This window comes from Pan troglodytes, chromosome 7 (genome assembly GCF_028858775.2).
Source record: "Pan troglodytes isolate AG18354 chromosome 7, NHGRI_mPanTro3-v2.0_pri, whole genome shotgun sequence".
Classification (NCBI taxonomy): domain Eukaryota; kingdom Metazoa; phylum Chordata; class Mammalia; order Primates; family Hominidae; genus Pan; species Pan troglodytes.
The window spans coordinates 154,562,908-154,581,792 of record NC_072405.2 but is presented as its reverse complement, the minus strand read 5'-3'; the positions used below and the strand labels follow the sequence as shown (position 1 = coordinate 154,581,792).

Genomic DNA, 18,885 nt, shown 5'->3' with positions numbered 1-18,885 from the left:
CATGGCTGTAAACCCAGCACTTTGGGAGGCCAAGGTGGGCAGATCACTTGAGCCCAGGAGTTTAAGACCAGCCTGGACAACATGGCCAAACCCCTTCTGTACTAAAAAATACAAAAATTGGTCGGGTGTGGTGGCTCACGCCTGTAATCCCAGCACTCTGGGAGGCCGAGACGGGCGGATCACGAGGTCAGGAGATCGAGACCATCCTGGCTAACACGGTGAAACCTTGTCTCTACTAAAAATACAAAAAATTAGCCGGGCATGGTGGTGGATGCCTGTAGTCCCAGCTACTTGGGAGGCTGAGGCAGGAGAATGGCGTGAACCCGGGAGGCAGAGCTTGCAGTGAGCTGAGATCGCGCCACTGCACTCCAGCCTGGGCAACAGAGCGAGACTCTGTCTCAAAAACAAACAACAACAACAAAAAAAAAACCCCACAAAAATTAGCTAAGGGTAGTAGTGCACACCTATAGTCCCAGCTACTTGGGAGGCCAAGGCACAAGAATCACTTGAGCCCAGGAGGCGGAGGTTGCAGTGAGCTTAGATCACACCACTACACTCTAGCCTGAGTGACAGAGCAAGATCCTGTCAAAACAGGAGAGGGGAAGGGAGGGGAAGGGAGGGGAAGGGAGGGGAAGGGAGGGGAGGGGAGGAGGAGGGGAGGGGAGAGGAGGGGAGGGGAGGAGGGGGGAGGAGGGGAGGGGGGAGGGGAGGAGGGAGGAGGGGAGGAGGGGGGAGGGGAGGAGGGGGGAGGGGAGGAGGGGAGGAGGGGGGAGGGGAGGAGGGGGGAGGGGAGGAGGGGGGAGGGGAGGAGGGGGGAGGGGAGGAGGGGGGAGGGGAGGAGGGGGGAGGGGAGGAGGGGGGAGGGGAGGAGGGGAGGGGAGAGGAGGACGGGAGGGGAGAGGAGGAGGGGAGGGGAGAGGAGGAGGGGAGGGGAGAGGAGGAGGGGAGGGGAGAGGAGGAGGGGAGGGGAGAGGAGGAGGGGAGGGGAGAGGAGGAGGGGAGGGGAGAGGAGGAGGGGAGGGGAGAGGAGGAGGGGAGGGGAGAGGGAGAGGAGGAGGGGAGAGGAGAGGAGGAGGGGAGGGGAGGAGGGGAGGGGAGAGGAGGAGGGGAGGGGAGAGGAGGAAGGGAGGGGAGGGGAGAGGAGGGGAGAGGAGGGGAGGGGAGGGGAGAGGAGGGGAGGGGAGGGGAGAGGAGGGGAGAAGGGAGGGGAGAGGAGGGGAGAAGGGAGGGGAGAGGGGAAGGGAGGGGAGTGGAGAGGGGAGAGGGGAAGGGAGGGGAGTGGAGAGGGGAGGGGGGAGGGGAGGGGAGGGGAGGGGAGAGGGGAGGGGAGAGGGGAGGGGAGGGGAGGGAAGAGGGGAGGGGAGGGGAGGGGAGAGGGGAGGGAAGAGGGGAGGGGAGGGGAGACGGGAGGGAAGAGGGGAGGGGAGAGGAGAGGGGAGGGAAGAGGGGAGGGGAGGGGAGAGGGGAGGGGAGAGGGGAGAGGGGAGGGGAGAGGGGAGGGGGGAGTGGAGAGGGGAGGGGGGAGGGGAGGGGGGAGTGGAGAGGGGAGGGGGAGGGGAGGGGGGAGTGGAGAGGGGAGGGAAGAGGGGAGGGGAGGGGAGAGGGGAGGGAAGAGGGGAGGGGAGGGAAGAGGGGAGGGGAGGGAAGAGGGGAGGGAAGAGGGGAGGGGAGGGAAGAGGGGAGGGGAGAGGGGAGGGGAGAGGGGAGGGGAGAGGGGAGGGGAGGGGAGAGGGGAGGGGAGAGGGGAGGGGAGGGGAGAGGGGAGGGGAGGGGAGAGGGGAGGGGAGAGGGGAGGGGAGGGGAGAGGGGAGGGGAGGGGAGAGGGGAGGGGAGAGGGGAGGGGAGAGGGGAGGGGAGAGGGGAGGGGAGAGGAGAGGGGAGGGGAGAGGGGAGAGGAGAGGGGAGGGGGGAGGGGAGGGGAGAGGGGAGGGGGGAGTGGAGGGGGGAGTGGAGAGGGGAGGGGAGAGGGGAGGGGAGGGGAGAGGGGAGGGGAGGGGAGGGGAGAGGGGAGGGAAGAGGGGAGGGGAGGGGAGAGGGGAGGGGAGAGGGGAGGGAAGAGGGGAGGGGAGGGGAGAGGGGAGGGGAGAGGGGAGGGGAGAGGGGAGGGAAGAGGGGAGGGGAGGGGAGAGGGGAGGGGAGAGGGGAGGGGAGAGGGGAGGGGAGAGGGGAGGGGAGAGGGGAGGGGAGAGGGGAGGGGAGGGGAGAGGGGAGGGGAGGGGAGGGGAGAGGGGAGGGGAGGGGAGAGGGGAGGGGAGAGGGGAGGGAAGAGGGGAGGGAAGAGGGGAGGGGAGAGGGGAGGGGAGGGGAGAGGGGAGGGGAGAGGGGAGGGGAGGGAAGAGGGGAGGGGAGAGCGGAGGGGAGAGGGGAGGGGAGGGGAGAGAGGAGGGGAGGGGGGACAGGAGGGGAGGGGAGGGAAGAGGGGAGGGGAGGGGGGACAGGAGGGGAGAGGGGAGGAGAGAGGGGAGGGGAGGGAAGAGGGGAGGGGAGGGGAGAGGGGAGGGAAGAGGGGAGGGGAGAGGGGAGGGGAGAGGGGAGGGAAGAGGGGAGGGAAGAGGGGAGGGGAGAGGGGAGGGGAGGGGAGGGGAGGGGAGAGGGGAGGGGAGAGGGGAGGGGAGAGGGGAGGGAAGAGGGGAGGGAAGATGGGAGGGAAGAGGGGAGGGGAGGGGAGAGGGGAGGGGGGAGTGGAGAGGGGAGTGGAGAGGGGAGGGGAGAGGGGAGGGGAGAGGGGAGGGGAGGGGAGGGGAGAGGGGAGGGAAGAGGGGAGGGGAGGGAAGAGGGGAGGGGAGGGAAGAGGGGAGGGGAGGGGAGAGGGGAGGGGAGAGGGGAGGGAAGAGGGGAGGGGAGGGAAGAGGGGAGGGGAGAGGGGAGGGGAGGGGAGAGGGGAGGGGAGAGGGGAGGGGAGAGGGGAGGGGAGGGGAGAGGGGAGGGGAGAGGGGAGGGAAGAGGGGAGGGAAGAGGGGAGGGAAGAGGGGAGGGGAGGGGAGAGGGGAGGGGAGAGGGGAGGGAAGAGGGGAGGGGAGGGAAGAGGGGAGGGGAGAGCGGAGGGGAGGGGAGAGAGGAGGGGAGGGAAGAGGGGAGGCGAGAGGGGAGGGGAGGGAAGAGGGGAGGGGAGGGGGGACAGGAGGGGACAGGAGGGGAGAGGGGAGGGGAGAGGGGACGGGAGGGGAGAGGAGGGGAGGATGGTAAAGGACCACTGAGTTTCAGTGAAGTTCAGAATTTCTGTTAATCAAAATAGTATGAATTGAGCTGGAAGGGCAGCCACTGTGGTGGACACAGCAAAGGGTGCAGGGAATTCCAACAAGTTGATGAGAACAAGACTCATCAACAGAAAGACGAAAGATGTGAAAAAAAATCTCAAGGGCCAACACCCACGCAACGCCACTGGGCTTCCCCGCTGGCCAGAGAGACACAGAATGACGGCCTGACTGGAATAGGCGCAGGAGTCCGGTGCAAAACCTCATGGGAGTAAGGATGCTGGAACAGGTAGAATGCTTGGAGGCTGCTGGAGAAACTGGCATGGGGACTTTGGAAAACACCTCGGCATCATCTAAAAGGCAGAGGATACACACACCTGAGACCCAGCAAGTCCATCTCGGGTAATGTTCCTGCACCAGAGGAGCTCTGACATATGCAGGGGGGCCTGTTTATGACAGCACACTGCCAAGAGCCCGAGCGCACACCACACTAGGACAGGGGCTGACGGGGCGCTGGCTTCCAAGCCATGGGGCAAGACACAGCAATGGAATTGAGTAGACGGGCACTAACACAGCCACCCAGAGGGATCCCGGGCCGTTAACGCAGCCACCAGAGGGATCCCGGGCCGCTAACGCAGCCACCCAGAGGGATCCCGGGCCGCTAACGCAGCCACCCAGAGGGATCCCGGGCCGCTAACGCAGCCACCCAGAGGGATCCCGGGCCGCTAACGCAGCCACCCAGAGGGATCCCGGGCCGCTAACGCAGCCACCCAGAGGGATCCCGGGCCGCTAACGCAGCCACCCAGAGGGATCCCGGGCCTCTAACGCAGCCGCCCGAGGGATCCCGGGCCGCTAACGCAGCCACCCAGAGGGATCCCGGGCCGCTAACGCAGCCACCCAGAGGGATCCCGGGCCGCTAACGCAGCCACCCAGAGGGATCTTGGGCCGCTAACGCAGCCACCCAGAGGGATCCCGGGCCACTAACGCAGCCACCCAGAGGGATCTTGGGCCGCTAACGCAGCCACCCGAGGGATCCCGGGCCTCTAACGCAGCCGCCCGAGGGATACTGGGCCACTAACGCAGCCGCCTGAGGGATACTGGGCCACTAACGCAGCCGCCCGAGGGATACTGGGCCACTAACACAGCCACCCAGAGGGATCCTGGCAACGACCTGCTGGATAAAGAGGTAAAACAGAGAAGAATACAGCAGTATGATCCTATGTTTATAAAGTTCAGAAACGGGCAAGACCACATTATGTTACTTAGGGACTCACACAATAGCGGCAAAACTAAAACAATAAGGTCTGGTCCCACAAAAATTAGGCAGGTGTGGTCACGCACACTTGTCATCCCAGCTCCTCGGGAGGCTGAGGTGCAAGAATCGCTTGAACCCGGGAGGCAGAGGCTGTAGTGAGCCGAGATCGTGCCACTGCACTCCAGCCTGGGTGACAGAGTGAGACCCTGTCTCAAAAGAAAAGAAAAGAAAAGAAAAAAACAACAACAACCAACAATAAGGTTTGGTCCCTGTGAGAGTCAGTGACTGCCATGGAGGGGCTGATGGGCCGTGTGTTCTGAGAACTTTCAGCTTGAATAGATTGAGCATTCCCTTATCTGAAATGCTTGGGACCCGATGTGTTTCAGATTTTGGGGTCTTTCAGAGCTTGGAATATTTGCATATACATAATGAGAGTTCCTGGAAACAGAATCCAAGTCCAAACACAAAATTCATTTATGGTTCATATACACCTTACACATATAGCCTGGAGGTATTTCATACAGGATTTCTAAAATTTTGTGCACAAAGTTTGTGTACACTGAACTGTTAGAAAGCACAAGTGTCACCTTTTAGCACCCATGTGGACAATCTGTGGTTGTCTGCCACCCCTGTCACTCCTGACTAAATTTATATGCTACCAATAAGCAATCATTTTGTTTCGTTTTTTTAAGTGATGAGATCCCACTATGTTGCCCAGGCTGGTCTCCAACTCCTGGACTCAATCCTCCTACCTTGGCCTCCGAAAACGCAGGGATTACTGGCATGAGCCACCACACCCAGCTCAATAAGCAATCATTTCTTACACTTATTCACACATAAGAACTTAGCAATAGGCCAGGTGCGATGGCTCACATCTGTAATCCCAGCACTTTGGGAGGACAAGGCGGATGGATCAGGAGGTCAGGAGTTTGAGACCAGCCTGACCAACATGGTGAAACCCCGTCTCTACTAAAGATACCAAAATTAGCCGGATGTGGTGGCAGGTGCCTGTAATCCCAGCTACTCGGGAAGCTGAGGCAGGAGAATCGCTTGAACCCAGGAGGTGGAAGTTGCAGCGAGCTGAGATCATGACACTGTACTCTAGCCTGGGCGACACAGCGAGACTCCATTTCAAAAAAAAAAAAAAAAAAAAAGCAGTAAAAAATATGACATACCATTAATACAATGAAGACATCATGTGTTCAGGGTAACCAAGTGAACAGTGGGACCACCAGAACACCTGGAGCAGCCATTAAACAGCTGCAGCAGCAATCAACAGCAGCTTCCAGTCTCCACTCACAAACAAGACTGTTGAGTACTGATGGCAAAGACACTGGACACTGTGTTTCTTCTTCTTATTTTTTTGAGACGGAGTCTTGCTCTGTTGCCCAGGATGGAATGGAGTGGTGTGATCTCAGCTCACTGCAAGCTCTGCCTCCTGGGTTCACGCCATTCTCCTGCCTCAGCCTCCCGAGTAGCTGGAATTACAGGTGCCCGCCACCACGCCCAGCTAATTTTTTGTATTTTTAGTAGAGATGGGGTTTCACTGTGTTAACCAGGATGGTCTCGCTCTCCTGACCTCGTAATCTGCCCACCGCAGCCTCCAAAAGTGCTGGGATTACAGGCGTGAGCCACTGCGCCAGGCTCTTTGTTTTTTTTGAGACAGGGTTTCACTCTTGCTGCCCAGGCTGGAGTGCAATGGTGCAATCTCGGCTCACTGCAACCTCCGCCTCCCAGGTTCAAGTGATTCTCCTGCCTCCCAAGTAGCTGTGATTACAGGCATGTGCCACCACGCCCAGCTAATTTTGTATTTTTAGTAGAGATGGGGGTTTCACCATGTTGGCCAGGCTGGTCTTGAACTCCTGACCGCAGGTGATCCGCCTGCCTCGGCCTCCCAAAGTGCTGGGATTACAGGCGTGAGCCACCGCACCCAGCCCGTGTTTCATTATTTTTCTTTCTTTTTTTTTTGCGACAGAGTCTCGCTCTATCACCCAGGCTGGAGTGCAGTGGCACAATCTTGGCTCACTGCAAGCTCTGCCACCCAGGTTCATGCCATTCTCCTGCCTCAGCCTCCCGAGTAGCTGGGACTACAGGTGCCCGCCACCACGCCCGGCTACTTTTCATTGTATTTTTAGTAGAGATGGGGTTTCACCGTGTTAGCCAGGATGGTCTCGATCTCCTGACCTCGTGATCTGCCGGTCTCGGCCTCCCAAAGTGCTGGGATTACAGGCGTGAGCCACCATGCCCGGCCTGTGTTTCATTTTTTAGGTGAGAAGAAACCTCAGATGCAGCTGAGGGACCAGGAAGTGGTCCTCTAGGGAGGAGGGGCATTCTGCCAGATGCTTTTTAAAGTGATTCCTCCAGGGTCATCTGCCTCACTAACAATGGTTTTTGTCTTAGACATCACTCTGATTTTGTACACTGCCATGGTTTCTTGCTCTGTTACGTGTCCTGCTGCTCCAGCTCTTCAGTAAGCCCATCGCACACTCACCACGGTGTTTCTGTACATTTCCTGTAGTGTTAAGGTCATCTTCATCATGATGTCAGTGTTCAAAAAGTTTCGAACTTTGGAACATTTGTGATTTCTAATTTTTAGATTACAGACAATCAACCTGTATTTGTATTTCCCAATAAAAGATTAAAAAGTTTGATGGTTAATAGTTGAGTGTCAACTTAATTAGATTGAAGGATGCAAAGTATTGTTCCTGGATGTGTCTGTGAGGGTGTCACCAAAGGAGATTAACATTTGAGTCAGTGGACTGGGAAAGGCAGACCCATCCTCAATCTTGGTGGGCACCATCTAATCAGATGCCAGCATGGCCAGAATAAATGCGGGAAGAAGAATGTGGAAAGACTAGACTGGCTTAGCCTCCCAGCCTGCATCTTTCTCCCGTGCTGGATGCTTCCTGCCCTCCAACATCAGACTCCAGGTTCTTCAGCTGTGGGACTGGGACTGGCTTCCTTGCTCCTTAGCTTGCAGACCACCTATTGTGGGACCCTGTGATCGTGAAATTCCCCTTCATATACACATGTATCCTATTAGTTCTGTCCCTCTAGAGAACCCTAATACAAAAAGTTAAAGAATATAAACGAACAACCCAATAGAAAAATGGACATGAGCCATGAGCAGTTGCCTCCCAGAAGAGGAGACAAAGGGAACGAACAATGGCTGGGGTGGCCGCGGCCCCACATGAGAATGCAGAACACAAGCAAGCCAGGGTGTGGCTGAGGATTTGGGCCCATTCAGGCCCATGTCCCTGAGATTCAAGACAACAAACAAACTAAAAAGCACCAAGGAAAAACCAAAAGTTACGGTCACCGATAACATTTCACATGCACCGGGGTTTACCTGCAATATTTTATTCACTCCTCAAGTTTATGGGGAGGCCAACTCCCTGCTAGGCCCTTTATAAGGCAGATGGGGCTTGCCCTCAAGTAGCTTATGTCCTAATGGAAAAGACACAAAGACAACTGGACAGTAAATAAGATCACCACACACTGTGGCAGCATCAGGAGAGGTGCAGACGAGAGGCTGAGAAACATATTCATGGGGGTGTTGCATTGGAAGAAGGGGGTCAACACCAAGGGCTATTCTGAAAAGTGACCCTGAAGCTAAGACTCAAAGGAAGAGAGCTGGCTATGTGGGAGCCACAGAAAGATGATTCCAGGCTGGAAGAGCCTCCAACATCAGGCAGCCGAGTGTGGCCAAGGAGGGATCCCTGGTGGGAGCTTGGCCCAGGGAGCTGGTGGGAGCAGAAAGACCGTGGTGAGGAGCAGGGCTCTGTCCCAACTGCAGGGCACTGCAGGACCAACATCAGGATATTCTATGAAATTACTGTGTTTTAAAGAGAAAGAAGAACATCTTTTGGACATCAGAAAACAAAACCAAAACAAAGAAACAAAAAAAAAACCCCACGGCATCTAAGAGGATAGAAAATTAGATTATCATCAGACTTCGATAACAATGCTTTATGCCGGAATAGGGTTGCCAGATAAAATATGAGATGCTCAGTTAAATTTGATTTTCAGATAAACAATAAATAATTTTTTTTTTTTTGAGACGGAGTCTTGCTCTGCTGCCCAGGCTGGAGTGCAGTGTGTGATCTTGGCTCACTGCAACCTCTGCTTCCCAGGCTCAAGTGATCCTCCTGCCTCAGCCTCCTGAGTAGCTGGGATTATAGGCACACGCCACCACGCCCAGCTAATTTTTGTATTTTTAGCAGAAACGGGGTTTCACCATGTTACCCAGGCTGTTCTTGAACTCCTGACCTCAAATGATCTGCCCGCCTTGGCCTCCCAAAGTACTGGGATTACAGACGCGAACCACTGCTCCCAGCCCAGCAAATCATGTTTTCAGTACAAAAATGTCCCACACAATATTTGGGGCATCCTGTTTATTTGTTTTTGCTAAATCTGGCAACTCTCTGCCAGAAGAATATGGAATAACTTAAGACACTCAAGGAAATGTCAGCCAAGAATCCTATAACCAGCAAAACCATCAACTATAAAAGGCACAATAAACTATGATCAGCAAGCATGAGGTCGAGGATCATGTTCCCATGAGCTTTTCCCATGGAACCTACAGAGAAAGAGCTTTGGACAACAAGAGTGGCAGAGAGCCATGAACAGAGGATGAGGCTGAGGGCCACATGGGCAGTCGCCTGCAGAACCAACACCAAGAAGGCAGAGAAGGGAGAGCACGGGATGTAACAGCCATGGTGACTCAAACAACAGACGCAGGGCACGGCTGTTAGATCAGCAGGCTGTGGAGCAGCACGTGCAGGGCAGTCCTCATGTTTCAGTCATGTGACTGGTGATGGCAACATCAGTGTTATTCTGGTGTTAGTGCTGCCTGTGTAACGAGATCAAACAAATGGTAATTATGGGATAGTCCAATTCTATTAACCTTGAGAACTGGATTCCTGAGAACAGAGATAGAGATGTAACAGAAAAGAGGTTAGATGCGGTGGCTCATGCCTGTAATCCCAACACTTTGGGAGGCCGAGGCAGGTGGATCACTTGAGATCAGGAGCTCAAGATCAGTCTGGCCAACATGGTGAAACCCCATCTGTACTAAAAAATACAAAAATTAACTGGGTGTCGTGGCACATGCCTGTAGTCCCAGCTAGTAGGGAGGCTGGGGCATGAGAATCGCTTGAACCTGGAAAACAGAGGTTACAGTAAGCCATGATCCCACCACTGCACTCCAGCCTGGGGAACAAAGCAAGACTGTCTCAAAAAAAAATATATATATATGTAACAGAAGAGAGGTAAAAATCTCTGAGGTCCATATGTTGAACTGGAAGTATCAACATGAACTCATAAGGTATTTTATCTATCTACTGATAGAGATATTTCCTAGCTCTGTCTACTGAAAAGGCCCAGGAATAGTAACCATCCAGAAGTAACGAGCCCTCCAGAAACAGACTACTGTCTTAAAAGGTAACTTCTTGGCTAGGTGCAGTGACTCATACCTGTAATGCCAGTACTTTGGGAGGCCGAGGCAAGTGGATCACTTGAGCCCAGGAATCCAGGACCAGCCTGGGCAACATAGTGAGACCCCATCTCTACAAAAAATAGAAAAATTAGCCAGGTGTGGTGGTGTGCACCTGCAAGTCCCAGCTACTTAGGAGGCTGAGACAGGAGGATCCCTTAAGCCCAGGAGGTTAGGGTTGCAGTGAGCCGTGTTTGAGCTGCTACACTCCACCCTGGGCGACAGAGTGAGACTCCATCTCAAAAACAAACAAACAAACAAACAAACAAAAAAACAAGACAGCTTCTCACTAAAAGGAACCAGGGCTATTTTTGTAGAAATGGCCAATTCCAGGTCTAAAGCAAGAAACAGATGAAAGAAGCCTAAAACATGAGCTGCCAAAGACCAGCAGGGCCATATCAGAGGGATTCAGATCTCAAGAGGCTGCCGCTTGCCAAAGACGAGATGATCTGAGCTTCGGTGATGGTGATGACTGCTCTGTATTGAAGCCATCAAATGCGTCCTTCCAAACCACCTCTGGAGGGTGATAGGAAACCAATCCACTACCTTGAAAACTGATAAATAAAAACACAAAAGAATCAAGGGCTGAACCTACCTTTTTCTTTTTTTTTTTTTTTTGAGACGGAATTTCACTCTTGTCGCACAGGCTGGAGTGCAGTGTCGCAATCTTGGCTCACTGCAACCTCTGTCTCCTGGGTTTAAGCGATTCTCTGCCTCAGCCTCCTGGATTAGCTGGGATTACAGGCCCGCGTCACCATGCCTGGCTAATTTTTGTATTTTTTAGTAGGGAGGGGGGGGTTTCACCATGTTGGTCAGGCTGGTCTTGAACTCCTGACCTCGTGATCCACCTGCCTCCGCCTCCCAAAGTGCTGGGATTACAGGCGTGAGCCACTGTGCCCGGCCAACCCTGCCTTTCTTATATGAACCATACCCCTGGGTAAGCAAATGGTACCTGGGGCAAGTATCTCTTTGTCAAGGTGTTCCACTTAATGAAAAATAAATGATAGAATTATAGTATCATCCTCCCACCAATTAATTAATTAATGGATACAGGCATTCAGCATCAATGCTGCTAAGACTGACGTTCAAAGGAGAGAATACCACATATCACACGACCCCTATCGTCTTGCCCAAGGGACTGAGCTTGAGTCTGAATCTGTTTCTGAATCCAGCTACCAATGTGCTAGAAATTCAGACGGCAGAGAAACATGTTGACTTGCACCTTGACAATGCAGTCAGCAAAACTCAACGATGAGCAAATCCACAGAATAAACAGCCAGGTTCTTCTACAGATAAATTATAAGAGAAAGAGAAGAACGGAGGGGAACCTGTAGCTTATGAGGGACTTAAATATGGGGAGTTGCTGTTTCACAGGCACGGAGTTTCAGTTTTGCAAGATGAAAAGAGTTGTGGAGGCAGATGGTGGTGACAGTTGCCTGACAATGAGAATGTACTTAACACTACTGAAGCATTTGCTTAAAAACGATTAAGATGCTAAATTTTATATTACATGTATTTTACCACACTAAAACAAAATCATCAATGGTCAAGCCTCCAAAAAAAGACTTAAATCTATGTAAAAAATATATTTATACATTATTATCTCTATATAAATTTGAATGTATATATATATATATAGAGAGAGAGAGAGAGAGAGAGAGACACAGAGACAGAGAGAGACAGAGTCTCCATCTGTCACCCAGGCTGGAGTGCAGTGGCACGATCTTGGCTCACTGCAACCTCTGCCACCTGGGCTCAAGCGATTCTCATGTCTTAGCCTCCTGAGTAGCTGGGACAGGTGTGCGCCACTATACCCAGCTAATTTTTGCATTTTTAGTAGAGACGGGGTTTCATCATGTTGCCCAGGCTGGTTTCGAACTCCTGGCCTCAAGTAATCTGCCTGCCTTGGCCTCCCAAAGTGCTGGGATTACAGGTGTGAGCCACCTCACAGGGCCTGTTTATGCAGTGGTGTAATCTCGGCTCACTGCAACCTCCCCCTCCCAGGTTCAAGCAATTCTCCTGCCTCAGCCTCCCAAGTAGCTGGGATTACAGGCACCTGCCACCACGCTGGCTAATTTTTGTATTTTTAGTAGAGACAGGGTTTCCCTGTATTGGCCAGGCTGGTCTCAAATTCCTGACCTCAAGTGATCCGCCCCTCTCAGGCTCCCAAAGTGCTAGGATTACAGGTGTGAGCCACCGCACCCGGCCATAGGTAGGCTTTTAAAGTGGACACAGCTAATCATAAGGGAGTGATTACTATAAAAATCAGGATAGCTGTTACTTGTTGGGGAGTGAAGAACTGTGACTGGAATAGGATGCAAGGAGGGGCGTCTCGGTGGCAACTTCAATCCAAAAGACCTGGTGGTAGATCTGATGTTGTTGTCTTAGAATGATATGTAATAAGTCACACATTTGTTTTATGTGGTTTCTACATTTCCTTCCCTTTTTTTTTTTTTTTTTTTTTTGAGACAGGGTCTCACTCTGTAGCCAAGGCTGAAATGCAGTGGCACCGTCACAGCTCACTGCAGCCTCGACCTCCTGGGCTCAGGTGATCCTCTCACCTCAGTCCCCAGAGTAGCTGGGACTACAGATGCATGCTACCACACCTGGCTTTTTTTATTTTTAGTAGAGACAGGGTTTCACCATGTTTTTCAGCCTAGTCTGAAGCTCCTAGGATAAAGCGATCTGCCTGCTGCGGGATCCCAAAGTGCTAGGATTACAGGTGTGAGCCACTGTGCCCTTCCATGATTTCTTTTATACTAACAATTTTTCTTTTTTCTTTTTTTTTTTTTTTTGAGACGGAGTCTCACTCTGTCGCCCAGGCTGGAGTGCAGTGGCACCATCTCAGCTCACTGCAAGCTCTGCCTCCTGGGTTCACACCATTCTCTGCCTCAGCCTCCCAAGTAGCTGGAACTACAGGCGCCCGCCACCACGCCCGGCTAATTTTTTGTATTTTTTGTAGAGACGGGGTTTCACCGTGTTAGCCAGGATGATCTCAATCTCCTAACCTCGTGATCCGCCTGCCTCGGCCTCCCAAAGTGCTGGGATTACAGGCGTTTGAGCCACCGTGCCCGGCCTATACTAACGATTTTTCAATGGGGATGAACAATCTTGAAGAAGAATAAAGTTGAAGGACATCCTCTACCAGATTTAAAGCCTTAGGATAAAACTAAAACAACTGAGAAACTGTGATATTGGCGTATAATCCCAGCACTTTGGGAGGCTGAGGCGGGCAGATCACTTGAGTCCAGGAGTTTGAGACCAGCCTGACCAACATGGCGAAACTCCGTCTCCACTAAACACACACACACACACACACACACACACACACACACAAAATGGCCGAGTGCATTGGCTCATGCCTGTAATCCCAGCACTTTGGGAGGCTGAGGCAGGTGGATCACCTGAGATCAGGAGTTCAAGACCAGCCTGGCCAACACGGTGAAACCCTGTCTCTACTAAAAACACAAAAATTAGCCGGACGTGGTGGTGCATGCCTGTAATCCCAGCTACTCAGGAGCCTGAGGCAGGAGAATCGCTTGAACCCAGGAGACAGAGGCTGCAGTAAGCCAAGGTCGCGCCACTGTACTCCAGCCTGGGTGACACAGTGAGACTTTGTCTCAAAAAAGAAAAAAGAAAAAAAAAAGTGTGATATTGGTGTAAGGAAAGAATAGAGTCCTGAAATATACCCACTAACATATGATGCTATAAGTTGAATTGTGGCCTCAAAATTCGTATGTGCAAATCCCAACCCCTGTACCTCGGAATGTGACCTTATTTGGAAATAGTTACTGCAGAATTAATAAGTTGAGAGGGGGTCACACTGGAGTAGGGTGGGCCCTTCATCCAATATGGCTGGTACCCTTATAAAAGGGGGATACAGGGATACAGACAGGCACACAGGAAAAATGCACATGAAGATAAAACAGAGATCAGGGTAATAGAAAAAAAAAAAACCCACCCACCAGTCGGTGGTACTTTGTTACTGCAGCTGTTACATTAATACATAAGGTTACCTGACCTTGTACCAAGGCACAGAAGCAATTCAATGGAGAAAGTAAAGTCTTTTCAACAAGTGAGACTGGAACAACTGGACATCCATATAAAAATAACCTTGCAGGCCGGGTGTGGTGGCTCATGCCTGTAATCCCAACATTTTGGGAGGCCAAGGCGGGCGGATCACCTGAGGTCAGGAGTTTGAGACCAGCCTGACCAACATGGCAAAATCCTGTCTCTACTAAAAATACAAAATTAGCCGGTGTGATGGCATGTGCCTGTAATCCCAGATACTCGGGAGGCTGAGGCAGGAGCATCACTTGAACCTAGGAGGTGGAGGCTTCAGCGAGCTGAGATCGCGCCACTGCACTCCAGCCTGGGCAACAACAGCAAAACTCTGTCTCAAAAAAAAAAAAAAAAAAGTAATTAAAAAAAAAAACACACCTTGCCCCCTACATTTCACCCACACCCAAACATTAGTAAAAGATGAATCACAGACATAAATTTGCAAGCTCAAACAATAAAGCATCTAAAAGAAAATATAGAAGAATATCTTCATGACTTCTGAGCAGGTAAAGGTTTCTTAAACATAAAGGTACTAATCATAAAAACATATATTTATGTCTCTATGTATCCAATAAAGAACACTACAAAATAATCATAATAAAACGACAAACAACCCAGTTGTTAAATGAACAACAGCTGGGCATGGTAGTGCACTCCTGTAACCCAGGCTACTCTGGAGGCTGGGGCAGAAGGATCGCTTGAGCCCAGGAGGCCGAGGATGTGGTAAGCTATGATCACAGCACTGCACTCTAGCCTGGGTAACGTAGTGAGACCCTCTCTCTATAAATCAATCAAAATGGGCAAAAGACCTGAACAGGGGTCGGGCGTGGTGGCACACGCCTGTAATCCCAGCACTTTGGGAGGCCAAGGTGGGTAGATCACGAGGTCAGAAGATCAAGACCATCCTGGCCAACATGGTGAAACCCTGTCTCTACTAAAAATACAAAAATTAGCTGGGCATGGTGGTGAGCACCTGTAGTCCTAGCTACTTGGAAGGCTGAGGCAGGAGAATTGCTTGAACCCAGGAGGCGGAGGTTGCAGTGAGCCAAGATCGCACCACTGCACTCCGGCTTGGTGACAGAGCACGACTCCATCTCAAAAAAACAACAACCGGCCCCCCCCAACCCCCCAAAAAAAGACTTGAAAAGGAACTTCAACATATATACGCAAATATATCTGAAGGTCAATAAGCATATGAAAAGGTGCTTCATCAATTTACTCACCAGGGAACTTCCTTTTTTTTTTTTTTAATTTCTTTTCTCTCTCTTTTAATTGAGACAGAATCTCGCTCTGTCGCCCAGGCTGGAGCGCAGTGATGCAATCTTGGCTCACTGCAACCTCTGCCGCCCGGGTTCAAGCAATTCTCCTGCCTCAGCCTCCAGAGTAGCTGGAACTACAGGCGTGTGCCACCACACCTGGCATTTTTTTGTATTTTTAGTAGAGAGAGGGTTTCACAATGTTGGCCAGGCTAGTCTCAAACTCCTGACCTCAGGTGATCCACCTGCCTCGGCCTCGCAAAGTTCTGGGATTACAGGCGTGAGCCACCGTGTCTGGCAAAGAGGACAATTTAAAATGAGAAAAAAGGCCAGGCACGGTGGCTCATGCCTATAATCCCAGCACTTTGGGAGACCGAGGCGGGTGGATCACCTGAGGTCAGGAGTTCGAGACCAGCCTGGCCAACATGGCGAAACCCCATCTCTATTAAAAATACAAAAATTAGCCGGGTGTGGTGGTGTTCGCCTGTAATCCCAGCTACTCAGGAAGCTGAGGCAGGAGAATCGCTTGAACCCGGGAGGTGGAGGTTGCAGTGAGCCGAGATCGTGCCACTACCTTCCAGCCTGGGCAACAAGAGCGAAACTCTGTCTCAAAAAAAAAAAAAAAAGAACATGAACAACCCAAGTGTCTATTAACAGGAAAACAAATAACTTTTAAATTCAGAAAATGTAACAGAATACAACTTAGCAGTAAAGAAGAGTGCACTGACAGCAGCACCGTGCTCAGTGAATGCCTATGCTCACGAAGGGTCCTCCTACAACTAGCCCATCTACATGGAACTCAACAGCAGGCAGAATTAATTATGGTGACAGAAGTCATAACGGTGGGCCGGGTACACTCCTGCAGTCCCAGCCACTCAGGAGGCCGAGGCAGGAAGATCCCTTGAACCCGTGAGGTCAAGGCTGCAGTGAGCTGTGAGCGTGCCACCGCACTCCAGCCTGGGCGACAGAGCACAAGCCTGCGCTGTGACCTCATAAAAGAGGTCACTTCTTAACAGTAGGTGTAGGTGTTAGCTGAAAATAAATACAAGGAAAACTTTTTGGGTTTTAGAAAAATGTTCCACATTTTGATTTGAGTGGTAGTCATATGGGTGAACAATGTGTAAAATGTCACCAAGTATACAGTTAAGATTTATGCATTTTACTGCATTTCTATTGAAGATTATGTTCAATTTTAGAAAATAAAATTCTGGAAGAAAATATGACTGGAGGCCAAAAGCCTTTCAAAAATTTGATTTATAAAAGTATCTAAGATAGGCAACAATGACACAACACACATGTAACAGGGAATCCCAGAGAAGGCTTCCGAAGTCATGGGGTACTGAAATGCTATGACTGAAAAACAAGGTCTCTTGAGATAAAACAGAATTGACGCAAATGCTGAATGCGCACTCTATGGACCTGGGGGGGAAATCAACTCAGAATAGCCAACACTGAGACACAGTAAAATTTCCGGTTTTAAGATATAAAACAGCCTGTAATCCTGGCATGCATGCGTGTGTGTGTGTGTGTGTCTATATATATGCAAAGAATTTATATATATATATAAATCCTTTGGGCATCTAGGCAGAAAAGACCAAATCATGTATAAGGAAAATCACAGTCAAATCAGATAGTCATCAATGAGTTATCAATAGCAGTAACAGATTCTAGAAGACAAGAAAGCAACATATTAAGATACCTCAGACTTTTATACCCAGCCACTTAAACTGAGATGGCCCGGTGTCTAACACAAGAAACAGCTCTCTGGACCATGGACTGAAAGAATGACATGCAGGGACCAACCACGGCCTCAACTTGCAATCATGTTCCAATATTTTCATTGAAAACTTGATGACTTCTGGCTGGGTGCAATGGCTCACGCCTGTAATCCCAGTACTTTGGGAGGCCAAGGTGGGAGGATTGCTTGAGCCCAGGAGTTGGAGACCAGCCTGGGCAACAAAGCAGGACCTCATAACATACCCACAAAAATGGCTAAAATTAAAGACCAACCAATGTTGGTGAGGACATGAAGCAATAATGCTCATAAGCCACTTGTGAGACATAAGGTGTGGGGTATAAATTGGGGTATAAACAGCTACTTTGGAAAAACAGAAGGGTTTATCTATGCAACTTGAACACATACATACTTTATAACCCAAAATTCTACATCTAGGTAAACACTAACTGTGTAAAGGACAAATGTTAATAGTGGCTTATGCATTAACAGTTAAATACTGGATATAGCCATTTACCCATCACAGGCAAAATGAATCACTCTAGTAGATAATTCACTGGAATCCTTCACGGGAGTGAAAATAAATAAGCTGTACTATATGTATAAATTTCACCAAGAGAATACTGAGGAAAAGAAGCCAGATACAAAATTATTTACACCATACAATTCTCTTTGTACAACATCCTGAAACAGCAACACTATCTTCTATTGTTAGAAGTCACCCCTTCTGAGGGACTTGAGAGTGCCACCCCTGGGTGTTGTCAATGTCCCATTTCTTCACCTGGTTGGTGAATAAATACATAGGCTTACTGTGTGATTATTCATGAAGCTGAACAGTTAACGTGTACATTTTTCTGTATGTGTATTATACTTCAAAATAAAAACAATTAAAAATGACATAGACGGCATAGGTGCCCATCTCACTTCTGTAATCCCAGCACTTTGGGAGGCCAAGGAAGGAGGATCACTTGAATCCAGGAGTTCGAGACCAGCCTGGGCAACATAAGTAGACCCCATTTCTACAAAAATACAAAAAAACTGGCAGAGTGTGGTGGTGCACACCCGCAGTCCCAGCTGCTTGGGAGGCTGAGGTGGGAGAATTGCTTGAGCACAGGAGCTCAAGGCTACAATAAGCTATGACTGCACCACTGCATTCCAACCTGGGTGAAAGAACGAGACCCTGTCTCAAAACAAAACAAAAAATGACACAGATGTATATGTGCTGATGTTAAAAGTCCTCTAAGATATACTAGCAAGTGAAAAAAGCATGTTTTGAAGTATGTCATTTGGTTAAAATATTTCCTTGCGTACATGCATTTGTACATACGTAAATGCACAGAGAAAGAACTTCAAGGAAAAAATGAAATATGGGGAAAACAAAGTGAACGCTGAAAAGCATAAATGTGATTGATGAATTAACAAAGGGAAGTTGAGCATGGTTAATCCCATGAAATGTTGAACTTCTGAATGGAAAAACCCATCTCTAACAAGAGCATGGGCACTAAGAATTCCACTTCAGATGCCAACCTCATCAGGTAAATGGGGAGAAGAGCGCCTGCCTCAAGGGTTACTTCTACCACCAGAGGCTGAGTGCATGCTGCTGACGCAGATGCTTTACTTTCTGTGGGGCTGCCACACGCCCCATGCCTCTGAGGCTCCCTTCCCCAAGGACCACTGACCAGAGCAGCCCCTCTGTGTGGAAGCTGCAGGCGCTCTCCTCTCAGGCCCTCCACAGAGAGCCTGCACTTCCCTCTCTTCCCCTCCAGAGAGCGGGCGCTCCTCTCCTGCAGCCAGCTGTCAAAGCAAGTGTGAGCCACCAACATATGGCGAAGGGTAGAAAGGTACCACCCTTGCAACTTTTCAAAAAGTTTAGAATTTTGCAAAATAGT

The 18,885-nt window shown here is 50.8% G+C and overlaps 1 protein-coding gene across 46 annotated transcripts in view; it reads right to left on the bottom strand.

Annotated features, from left to right (window-relative positions):
* MROH1 (maestro heat like repeat family member 1) overlaps nt 1-18,885 on the bottom strand; it is a 113,796-nt gene that overhangs the window by 43,605 nt on the left and 51,306 nt on the right. For 4 of the 46 annotated variants that reach the window (XM_063816718.1, XM_063816717.1, XM_063816719.1 and 1 more), the window contains one exon: nt 8,829-9,301. The exons of the other annotated variants lie outside the window; for them this stretch is intronic. In XM_063816718.1, the coding sequence (XP_063672788.1) occupies nt 9,252-9,301 (50 nt within the window). In that variant the 3' untranslated portion in view covers nt 8,829-9,251. Of the gene's footprint in view, nt 1-8,828; nt 9,302-18,885 lie in introns of those variants that run through there. 46 annotated transcript variants of the gene reach the window in all.